General features: G+C 43.6%; 1 protein-coding gene across 1 annotated transcript in view; it reads right to left on the minus strand.

The window, feature by feature from the left end:
* LOC104411028 (protein tweety homolog 3-like) overlaps positions 1 to 12044 on the minus strand; it is a 56398-nt gene that overhangs the window by 19082 nt on the left and 25272 nt on the right. The window contains 5 exon segments of the mRNA XM_010021350.1: positions 2393 to 2468; positions 2817 to 2889; positions 5385 to 5480; positions 6258 to 6478; positions 7122 to 7233. Coding sequence (XP_010019652.1) covers positions 2393 to 2468; positions 2817 to 2889; positions 5385 to 5480; positions 6258 to 6478; positions 7122 to 7233 — 578 coding nt within the window.

Raw genomic sequence — 12044 nt, forward strand, 5'->3', positions numbered from 1 at the left:
AAATTCACGGTGAGGGACACTCTGGTTTCACTCTGATGAAACTAGCTGGAGCAATCTTTGTTTCTGCCTCATCTGTCTATACTGTTGTTAATGTTGGAGAGCACCATCCAAAGAGCAAAGGCAGCAAACCAGAGAGTGTGAAGATTCTGTGCACTAGAATTAGGAGCCTTCAAACAGAGCATCTTCCCCCAAGAGGACCACACTGATGCTGGCTCCGAGCTGCCTGCCCTGCCTCCTCGAGCTCACCACTCTTGGTGTACATATGGCTCAACTGATCACAAAGCAGCTGCTACAATTTAGAGCCAAGCATGTTAAGGGGTACCAACACTTCTAAAGATGTTTCTGAGGAGTGTCACTGAGCAGTCCCACACTGCATCGTGATTTTCCTTCCTGCTCAGGTGCACACGAGTGTCCCCACTTCAGGGACCATAAGCTATTTCCGTAGCTTCCTGATCATAAACTATGACACAGCAGTGAAAATCCACATGGAAAAGGCAGAAGAACATTGGATCTCCTCCCAGCCAGCTGCCTAGTGCAATGGTAGGCTCAGAAGTTAGACTGACTTCCCTCTGAAAAAGGGAGAAGGCGCTGAGGAACACTCAGCGGCTGCCTGACAGCAGGGAGCTGACACACCAGCCACCCACAGAAGGGGCCATCCTTCCGACTCGAGCCTGTGACAACACCTGCTCTTCCTCCTCTTCAGCATTTTGCTTGGACCCATTCACTGTTATTTATGGAGCCTTAACAACTGTTAGAGGTGGTGGTGCTGTCAGAACAGCCTGATTTCACCCGGGGGAGTTGATTGTCCCTGCCCAGGGAAGCAGGAGGAGGGACAGAATGTCAGTCCTGCTCTCACTGTTAGAAGCCAAGCAGACAAGGACAACTGAAACAGAGAAATAGCACAAAGGGGTGTTTCTTCAGTTTCCCAGGGTCAATCTAATTGTTACCAAACATGCTACAGAGCTGATTTGGATTATCAAATTATCACAGTGCACAGCTGGCATTAGAGCCATGTATTTCCCCTTGGCCTCACTGACCTGTTTGCCTCCTTGAATAACTAGAAGTCTAGCTTGGTACCCTGGTGCCGCTTTGTCACCTTCACAGCCAAGAGAGGATTTTCATTTTGTGTGGTGATAAACACTCATTCTCTTCCCTTATTGCATTTCTTTGTTACAAAGAGAGCTGCCTGGCTCTCGCCTCTCCTTCTCAGGAAATCAATAAATAAGGCATTCCAAAAATAAGCTGTAGAGTGATAATATCAACTTGTACATACTCTTTTATACTGCAGTCTGCCTCCAGACAAACAGTTCTTATTGCTTCCAATCCTTGCATCCTCAGCCATAGCTACCTACCTAATTTCTGATCAGTTGCACAGTGAGAGGCAGCATTTGGCTAAGTACCCAGCCATACACTAGACCTGCTGTACACAAGGCAAAGATTCTCTGATTCCACTAAATAAGAACCAGGGAAAACACAGATGGCTCCTTTTGCAAATCAGCGTCATTGCTTATTTGTGTTTTATCATATAGAGGAACTATTGGGGGAGAGAAGGTAGGAGAAAAATTAACTATTATCTAAGCAGCAAACTCAGTCCTGAAAAGTCCTTTTCCTTTCTAGCACTTACAGTTATCTCTGCTGGCACTTTTTATTAAGCCACAGTTCTGAATGCTACTTTTGCCCCCCCAAGGTCCAAATTGGAGGCACCCCTCATATCACCAACCACTTCAGTCTAAATTAGGAACCACAAACCCAAAATCCATTAGTACTTCAGCTGGATGCCACTGTGATGGAGGCATCTTGCTTTACATGGAACAGAATAGACAAAAATACTGCACGTATAATGGAAAGGGGAAAATCATACTTATTTGTGGCAGTTTCCATCCATTTATCCTTTAAATTAAAAAGACTGCTATTTATAGCCCCCATTAAGAAATACATATATATATATATATATTTGTTGATAAGACATATAAAAATGACTTCTAGATTCAGGAATACAAGAGCAAGTTTTAGAAACGACAACTCAAACTGCACATTGCTATTGCCACACTTCTGCCACTTACAAGAGCAGGGAGAACAAGATTCAAGAGCGCTACATTTAAAGCAGAATAATCCAGATACTTCTGTTGTTCCATCTTAAGAGCTATTTTCAAGATAGAAGAAAGGTTCTGAAGGCTCTTCTGACAAAATCATACATGTGCACTTCTGACCAGGGTATAAATGCTTCCTTGGGAAGAACATTGGTTTTCCAGAGCTCCACACACATAGGCTTTTCCCACTGTGTGCAAGCTCCTCTGTTCCAAACACAGCCTTAAATTCTCAGCCCTTGCCATGCTCCTATGTGACAGCTGGAGCCACAGTACCCCGTGCCAAAACCAGTCCCAGCACTTACCAGCACTAAGCACTGCATTCTCTTCAACCACTTTGGAGACATAAGCATCGGGGTTAATACAGAAGTCACTGGAGCCCTAGACAGATGCAAGACAAAAGGGAAAAGAAATAGCAAAGAACACCAATATCAAAGAACAGTTGAGCCAGGTTAACATCAGGGAACTCTCTACTATGGATGTGTTTCAGATGCTGAAGTCTCTCATCGTCATCCACACTAGCACTGCTTTACACAATCACAGCAGTGCTGGAGTACCAGCTAGTACACCACACCATGGAGACAGGAGGAGCTCTCTGCTTTTCACAGATGGAAATTGCTAGGACAGCTACTTAGAACAAGATGTTCTATAAAACACAGTGAAACAGTAATCTCATGACTGATAAACCTGCAGCAAAGGGTGAATGGGACTTGGATCAGAGCCACTTACCACAGCGACAGCCAACTCCAGACCCAGGGATCCCCAACTGACAATGAGGGCAAACACCCCAAGCAAGCACACCCTGTGGGAGACAGACAGATGGCAGATATAGCAGCTCTGATTCCAAGCAGATCCCTTCACAAGGTGTATTATTTGGAGTCCAAACCAATTATCAAACCCAAATTTGTCTTCAGATAAACCATCCCATTTTATATGAACAGAAGCAGAGAAGTTTATATCCAGCTATTAGTTCCCATGTTACCTGGCCCTGGGGCTGCAGGAAGGGAAGAAGAGGGTGGAAGTAAAGTCTTACCCTGCTTCTAGCTGGGAAGCCAAAGGCAGAAAGACATGGGGGCGGCTGTAGGGAAGGCAGATTGGCAGAGGGATGACTACAATCCCATTACTTTCACTATTCCCATTCTGGACTTTACTTTCCAGGCCCAAAGATATTCAAAGAAAAAAACCCCAAACATCCTTATCCAAAATTGGACAAATCCCTTCTGTTTCTAGAATAAATAGAAGGTTGTCAGGTGTAAGCACTGCGTGGCTAAGACAGTGGGAAGGAATAGGACACCTGCCTTTGGTTTCAAGCAGAACCTAAGCATCCCACAAAGCCCCAGGAGACACAGTCACCCACAGGCAAACAGTTCAGAGCAACAGTTTAGGTGCCGACCACTGCAATGTGAGTCCATCTCTGCACAGGTTTTAAAGTTCTGTCCTGAGAGCTGGACCTCATTACCAACAGATACAGCGGGAAGTGGCTGCTATCAAGCCAACATAAGGCAGAGGGATGGCAGAGCAGTGGCCTCAGTGATGTTCAGCTACCACACACTAGTGGAAAAGGGCTTTGCACTTCCCCAAACAGCACATTAGCTCTTCACCTTTGCTGTCAGGAGAGCTAGAGACGCTTAGGCAAAAGTGCTCCTCAGCTCCCTCAGGTATATGGATACGGACTAACAAGCAGTTTCATTTTATGTATCCCTATCTTCAAAGCAAAGTGACACTGGGTTGCTCTCTCAGGGATACCTTTTCCTTCAGGCTTTGAAACACAAGCAGTTTCCCTCCCCCCCCCCCCCCCCCCCCCAAGAAAATAAAGCAAAACCTGTTCATAACCAAGGTATTTTTTATTCAAGCCTAGTGCAAGCATCTCTGTGAGGAAAGAACATCTCTCTTTTCCGTTGTGTTTGTCTCATTTAAGACTAGAGCTTTAAAAAAATATATCTATAGGTCTCTCTTAAAAATAAATATCTACCCCTCACTCTACCAATTTATTTTAATTCTGAGTAATCCCTGTTCTGTGAATGGATCTGTGGCTCATCTTGCAGAAGTAATGGAGCTTCACCAGACTGACCTCTGTGCAGCATTGTGGAGTGAGACACTAAAGACTTTATTGTACGTTTTCCAAATGGATGGAAAAATTATTATCCAGGGATCAGCAAGGTTCTGTGGTTTTATGACATACAGACAACACAGCTTGGTGCCTCAGCTGAGCAGGGTAATCAGTAAGACACATTTGTTGTTTTATTTTAAACCAAGATGACTGGGTCAGTAACTGATTGTTTGGCTAAAAGATCTAAAACTGGCATTTCACCATCTTGCTTGGCTGTGATACATTTGCTTCTTTCTGCCATGTGCTCCCTTCGGGGAATGCCTTAATGTGAACTTTTGGCTAACAGGGAATGAGATTCTAATTTAAACCCTGGGTTTACCATCTGTGCATACACTTGGACTTTCATCTGTATAACCTGCCAGGTATGAAGTCACCTGGCAAATAATAAATCTAAATATGCATTCCAGTTATTAAAATGGCATCACCATGTACCAGGATAAACTCTTGGCCATGTCAGTTGTCGAACTGTTGCTGCGTTTACAATACCACATTCTTTGCCAAACATGCCAAGCTAAACCAAGCTACACAATAGGGAGAGGAATATTTGTTCTTTGTAATGGGGCCTGAGCATGGCAGCATTTGCAGTGCTTTTTAGAAACAGGGATGCATTAATATTGCAGTGCCATGGCAACAAGACTCCTCCTCATAACTGTACAAACCATTGCTTGTTCTCAGTTTAACATTTCTTCAGGTATGACAGCCAAAGGTAAACAAGAGCAGATCATGACACAAAAGGCATGCTGCTGGGTTGTGCAGACACATGCAGTGCTTATCAGCACTTAACAAATGCCTTCACAACTGCAGAGAATTAAAGGGAGATTTTTAAATCCTGTAAATTTAAGGGAGGATGTTCACATTATTATCTTCCAGCAAACGGAGGCTACCAAAGCTACCCACTGGAAGGTAGACTGCCCATGTGAGTTCCTCATCTTGGATGAAAAGGCAATGGACACCAGTACTATTGCATTTTATAGCTCAAGAACCTTCCTGTGAAGATCTCTCAGACTTAGTTCTAATCCTACCCACAAAGCTATGCTCTACGAAGTCTCTTTACATCAAGAAGCTCATTTAAGATGTTCAGTCTCAGAAGTCCTTGGTATCAACTAACAACAATCTAGAGCTTTAAACTAGCAGGCACTTGGATTCAGATGGCCTTCCTTATCCCCTGTGCCTAGGTCAGGACTTACCCCATAAGAATGGCCCTGGAGTTTCTAATGAGCCCAAAGAGAACCAGCAAACATATCAGGACATGGAAGAGGAGCAGGCCCAGGTATCCCAGCCACCTGCAGCAAACAGAATACACAGTCTGCAGAGGAAAACTGATATATAAAAGGCACAAATCAACAAGCTACTGTGACTCATGGGAAAATGTAGCTCTTTCCTTCAAGTAAAAGCTACCACTAATGATTAATATCCAGAGAGCTCTGGATGCTTGCTGGGCCTACAGTCAAGGCAGGTAAAAACATTTACACAACATGGCCAGCATACACAGTTGCTGAGAAATGAGATGGTTAATCTTGTTCTCATGTGAAGTTATATGTAACTGGACACCATCAGGCGAAGAAGAGACACTGCAGCTTCTTGAATTTGCTAGACGTTTGTTAGAAAATGCTTATTTATTCCACATGCATGGACTGAGGTTTTGTTTTGTGGAATACAGCTGATGCAATCTTTTATTAAATACGTTTAATAAAAGGGAACATTAGGATGTGCTGTTAACTTATGGAACCAGTCCAGTTTTCTACTCTAGTTACTGTGCCATACAACTACAACACGCTGCTTAGGACACAACAGTAGCTCTGTGGCTGTTTTTTTCCCAGTGTTAGAACAAGCTACGCATTCAGAGTAAGTTTTCCAGCTGGTAATAAACACAGTTAAGAAAAAAGTTGTCCCACATTTTGATTTAAACTGAATGTAATTTTGCTGTAAGAAACAAATGAGCTGCGTGAGCCAACAGCACCTGCAGTAACACACAGAGCCTTTGGCTCAGCCACCCAGAAGACACACATCATTGTTGCAAAACAGATGCTACTACATCTACACTAGAGCATGCTACGCACCTGTACCAGTCATAGAGGTCAATCTGAATTGCCAGCTCCTCCAGAGACAGCTCTTCATTCTTCCAAAAGGGGATCTCAGTTGTTTGCCTGACCAGACCATCCAAGAGACCTTGCAGTTTCTGGATAACATGCAGGTAGTCGGTCTGCTTCGTGAACATCTCCTCCAGGACGAGCAAGTTTGGTTCCACTGTTTGGTTCAGAGCCACTGCAGTATCTAGTACCTGTGTTACAGGAAAATAAGAGGAGGAAAAAAGATGGAAAAAAAGAGAAAAATAATTAAAGGACAGGAAGTCAAGAAGTAAAAAAGGATTCATTCTTACTAGCAAGTCATGGTCAGCTTCCAGATTACCAGTCCTCTGTCTTAGAGGCTCAGACTGCTAACCCTTCAAAAGCAACTTATAAGCATCTATAAAGTAAATCGTTTGCAAGTAGTCCAAGAATGGCATCTCAGCTGAGCCTTTAACATGTGTACACATTTTGCAGCCATCAGGGTCACAGAATGGTACCATGAAATTAGAGGCAGCACAAGAACAACTGATTGTGCTAAAAAGATATATTTTACTAAGAGATTCGTCTGCTTTGGCCTGCCTCCTCTTCCGGGTGTGGAAGGGAGCTGATCAGAAGCTGTTTATAAACCTAGCAAAGGGAAGACTTCATTTAACAAGCTGTGTTTGCTTTGATATTTTTAGAAGAGCTGAAGCAATCACCACTCAGCTAATGGAAATTTTAGCACATCTCTAAACCCAGAGACTAACAAAAAATAGGAAGAGATACAGGCACAGCCAGATTCAAGAAAAGAGGTGCTGAGCAAGTCTGCTCATTCCTACACTCCTTCTTTGCTAGCACATCTCTCCTAGTGCTTACCCTGTCCTGGACACCAGCCACAGTGCGGTTTGCATGGCGTAGTGAGTACGTCAGTCTGTGAATGCCATCACTGGTCTCTCCATTCCCATAGAAGCCTACAGCAATTCCAGCACTGCAGAAAAAGAAAGGATAGACTTAGAGCTAAAATGCAAGCTATATAATGCATGGCTTATTGCTACAGCACCCTTGGGTAATCACATCAACACTTGCCACAGAAAGGGAAGACTCATAGAATCATATCAAAGAATCAAAGAGTGGTTTGGGTTAGAAGGGACTTTAAAGATCATCTAGTTCCAACCCCCCTGCCATGGGCAGGGACACCTGCATGCCTCCCAAAGGGAAGCTGGGTCATGCTCCTCAGCAGCCACTAAAATCACCTGTAAATGTTTGCCTGTTTTTCACACAGCCACCAATTCTCTGTCTAGGGTCCATACAATGAACGGCGGAACACCATCCCTTCTCAACATGTAGGTTTCATTTATGGTACCGTAATGAAGATCTGTTGCAGGACTAGTCATAGGGAACCAGATATCCAACCAGTCAAGCTCTCCAGTGGCTCCCCCGAGAGCTTACCATTGCTATGTCAGGGGACACATGCCTTCTCTAGATGTAAAATACAGTTTCATTTGATTTCTTAACAGCATGACACAAAGAGCTTGCATTGACTACTGGCCCATGATGGTGGTTCCTCTAGCACGTTTTCCATGCCTTCTTCTCTACACTGCAAAATATCTATGAACATCATCTATCTTGATTTATCTTCCCATTAGAAGCATTTGTGTCACACTGATTTAGAGTACTGGGAAAGAAGGCTTAATAACTTACTGGGACAAAAGGCTTATTTATTGTTAAAGCAAATGAATTTCAAGCTTGTGGACACAATTCAGCTCCAGCTGCTTAGCAAATTACCACCTATCAAATGATTTGCCATAACTGTCCACGCGTTATCAGTCTGTCCCAATTATGAAGCAAACCATATTAGCTTAAGCCTCACTTAAAGGAGGAAGATCCTTTAAATGAGTTGCAACCAGGAGATTATCTCATACAAGTCAGTGATACCTCTTCTATTAAGATATCACTGCAGGAACTCACAGTTCCTCTTCCCAAGCCCATTTTGCCTAATAATAGAGGAGGAAAGAACTTGTGAAGGGGGTCACACAACTAAACTCAAGGCAAAAAAAAACATTACCAAGATACAAATTTTCTATTCTCATGTCACATTTAGCTTCAGAGCTCCCAGGATCTTTTCTGGGAAGGTTCTCATAATACCAAGGTTGTGTCTGTGGTAGTGGAAAGGAAGGTGTTGGTGCTTTTGGTGTAAATCTGAAGTTATTCTGGACGGAACCGTTTCTTCACAGTTTCTTCTTGTGCTTGAGTTAGAGCACTACGCTCACAGAGCTGGTTTGAAGGGGGAATAAAAGGGGAAGGAAACAAGCCAAAAAACAGCTTTCAGAACAAGTAAGCATAGTGCCTTTGTTTAACAGGAAGGGCCACTAAAGGATATTAAGCATTCTTCACCACCACCAACACCCAGCTGGGAAATGAAGCCAAGCAGGCAAGCCAGAGCGGGCTTTGTCTTGGTAACAGACCCTTGCAGATTTGTTCTGGCACACACATCAATCCACAGTCCAAACAACTGCTTCTGCTCTCGCTCCTCTCCTGAAGGAATCCATCCCTCCTTGCCTGGGTTCATCCACTTCAGAAAGAGCGAGGAGAACAATATAGTTCACCTGGTTGCATTTCTACTTCCTCCTCATAAATACAAGAAATAGAAGCAAAGATCACACACTTGAAGTGGATCCACTGTGAAAATCTGTGTGAGCCTCATGCTTTCTCCATAAATTATGGAGAGCTTGGCCCATAAAAACCTCAGCTGAAGAGTCTTACAGGGACAGTAGGCAGCCTACATCATATCTAGATGTAGGCTAGAGAGGCAGCAGGTATATAAGTCTTAGTACTAGTGTTAATACAAGAAATCAGCCTCTTCCCTCATGAACATCATTCCTCAAACATTTCCTAATGCAAATGATGCTGGTAATTAAAGAGAAAAACCCTCTGCATTCCTTGCTGGCTGCAGCTATTATGAGAGCTGATAATACATGCCTAGGATGCACGGGGGCAGAGGGGATAAAAAAGACACACACACTTCTCCCCCTTAGAGAGATTACAGAGCCAAAGCTATGCTCAGGATAAGCATCCCATGGCTTGAATTTCCCCTTGTCTTATCAGAGCAAACATTCAGAAACACCCTTTCACTCTCCGGAGAAGCAGAAAACTTTAACAGTTGTTTCTTCTATAGACACACAAATTCCAGAATATTCCTGCCATTTGATATGCAGATCTGACCCCTTTAATTAGCGAGCAGTTTTTATTCAGCCTGTTACAGCTACTAGAGGCTTATTCTTTCAGCAAAGGCTTGGTAAGTGCCCAAAACCTGCTGCTTGGCTCTCAGTATTCCCAGCACAGTAGCACTGTTATGGTGGAAAAGACTCAGAAACAGCACTCTGAAGTAGCAGCACTCATCTTGCCCTTAAAGATGCAGCACAGATAGGTACAACAGCCAGTTACTCAAAGGGACCATTTATGAAGTGCTAGCAACTACAGGCAAGTGACTTGAGACTTGTTACCCTATTCAAGGCAGAATTAGCCCAGCAGCCATCCCTAGGATTCCTATCCAGCCCTGTACAAACCACAGCTTTGGCCTCCCTTAACCCTCTGGGCAGTCACTACTCCTGAAAGAAAACACTAGAGCAACAGGAACTGGGATAAACCCCATTTTATTCAAGTCATAAATTCTTCTAGACATGCACCTCACATTACTAGAAGCTACACCTAAAGCATTAATTATTCCATCACTGCCCAGCAAAAGCCAGCTCTGCATTCATGCCCTGTGCTAGCAAGAGCCACTTACACTGCTATGCCTTCTCCTAAGAGCAAGCTGCACAGTTTTGTGGCAGTTCCCCTTACCATCATGCTAGGGAGGGAAGGAAACCATCCTTGAATCCCAGGCTGGGGGCAGCTGCCTGGACCCACGCTGTGACTGAGGAGGGGGCAGAGCTGAAGGGCAGGCAGTGGGAGAGCTGCCAGTGGGGGAAGAGAACTGTTGCTGCTTGGTTTTCTGTTTGCATTTGGCTTCATCTAAATCCAATAGTTGTTTCAAATCCCTGCCTACACACACTGGTATAAGTTGCTATTGTTTAAAGCAGATTTAAGGATTTACACTAGTTTTTAACTACCTTCTATTTGATTAAAGGGAAACAAGAAGGGCTCCTATTTAAGGGCATTCTTTTAAAGAAAAAATAGATCAACTCATCTTAACCCAACAGTGTAAGGCCTTGAGGTCAGGACAAATCACATGGCTTCTTGCACAAACCCTGGGGGCTCAGTAACCTCAGATACAGCAGCAGATCCATCTCCCAGTACAGGATGACAAAATCCCCACCCAATGGGGAAGCCTGCATTTCTGTCACGCACCGTGGATACAAGAACAGCATTCCTGAATGACACAGCTTTTTTCCACCCTAGCACCCTCTGGAAGATACTCCAACGCATTTTCAACGCTTCTATAGGAAAGTCATCTCCACTTCTGCTATTCTGGCTTCTGTCACACTCCCCTCCCTAGCACACACACACCTCTCCCGAATTCACACTGTCCCTTCCTCAATTCCTCCTCCCAAATCTACCTTTGTCAGTCTTTTGTCACTTCCATTAAACCCACCTCTCTCCTGCCTTCATTCTTACTCCCAGATTTTAATAAAAATCTCAGAAATCAATCTATCAAGCTCTTACAGGCCATTTAAGTTGTTCTGCTCTTCAACACTGCATTTAAAGAAGCCACTTGGCTACTTAGTCCTTTTGGTATGTTTTAGGAAACCCACTTATGCTAAGTCAAGAAAGCTCCTGAGCTTAACACTATCATCACTGGAGCACAGCCACAGAAACACAGCAGGGAGATAGTAAACTGTACCGGCTCTTCAAAGAGTTACATGATGTGAGACAGAAGAGCAGCATGCCACGATTTCCATGTATTCCTTTAGATACAGCAGGGTGATCTAATGCACTGCAGGCTGTGTACTTCACATCAGTATCACTTTTCCTCGAGACTCAAGAAATTCAAGTCTGAGGAATAGCTTTCTGTTGTTTGTATGCAAGAGCCACATGGGTTTAGGACATCCCTTGATAAAGAACAAGAAAAATCAAGTGCAATTCCAAATTAGCTTGCAACATGAACAGCAAAAAAATGTTTTCTGGATTACACAAGGTGTACACGAACAGCAGAATGTTAATCTGATACAGTGAGTATATACATGCCTTCTGGTGGTGAGATCCTCCTGGTTTAATACCCACGCACAAACAGTGAAAACTCCTCCGGGTACCCAGTCACCAGTCTGAAAAGATGAACACTAGCCATTCACATCACATCCTTAGAAATGAATAATCTAACTACACCAAGTCATCTTTAATTACAGGAACTTCATAAGGAGAGCCCTTTTTAGACTTGATCTTCTCAGGAGGAATGTTAATTTGTCTGTCTAATTACCACCTTGCACTTTCGCACCAGGGGAAAGCGCTATTACTGCCACTTTAGAAAGCAAGTTTTCAGTGTCTATTTGTACCCATTCCTTTCAGGCATCTTCTTTACAAAACTTCTTACCCACCTTCAGAGCTGAGCTCCCTCCTGGGAGAGTTAGGGTCACCTAAACTGGTGGATGATATAAGACAACCCCCCATACACAGAAACCAATCAAAATTGGTAAGGACGAGAAGTTAACTAAGTATTCAAGGAATAATCTAGGCAAATCATTCCTGCAGCTTTGTGGCTAGAGCAACTGGGAAGACTCATTAGAGAGACATTTTGTTGGAGAGCTCCTGTTAACCAGTTATCCCTTCTGCTGGCTCAGCATTCTTCCTTTTGCTCAGCAG

Source organism: Nestor notabilis, unplaced genomic scaffold (assembly GCF_000696875.1).
Source record: "Nestor notabilis isolate BGI_N333 unplaced genomic scaffold, ASM69687v1 scaffold9689, whole genome shotgun sequence".
In the NCBI taxonomy this organism is placed as follows: Eukaryota; Metazoa; Chordata; class Aves; order Psittaciformes; family Psittacidae; genus Nestor; species Nestor notabilis.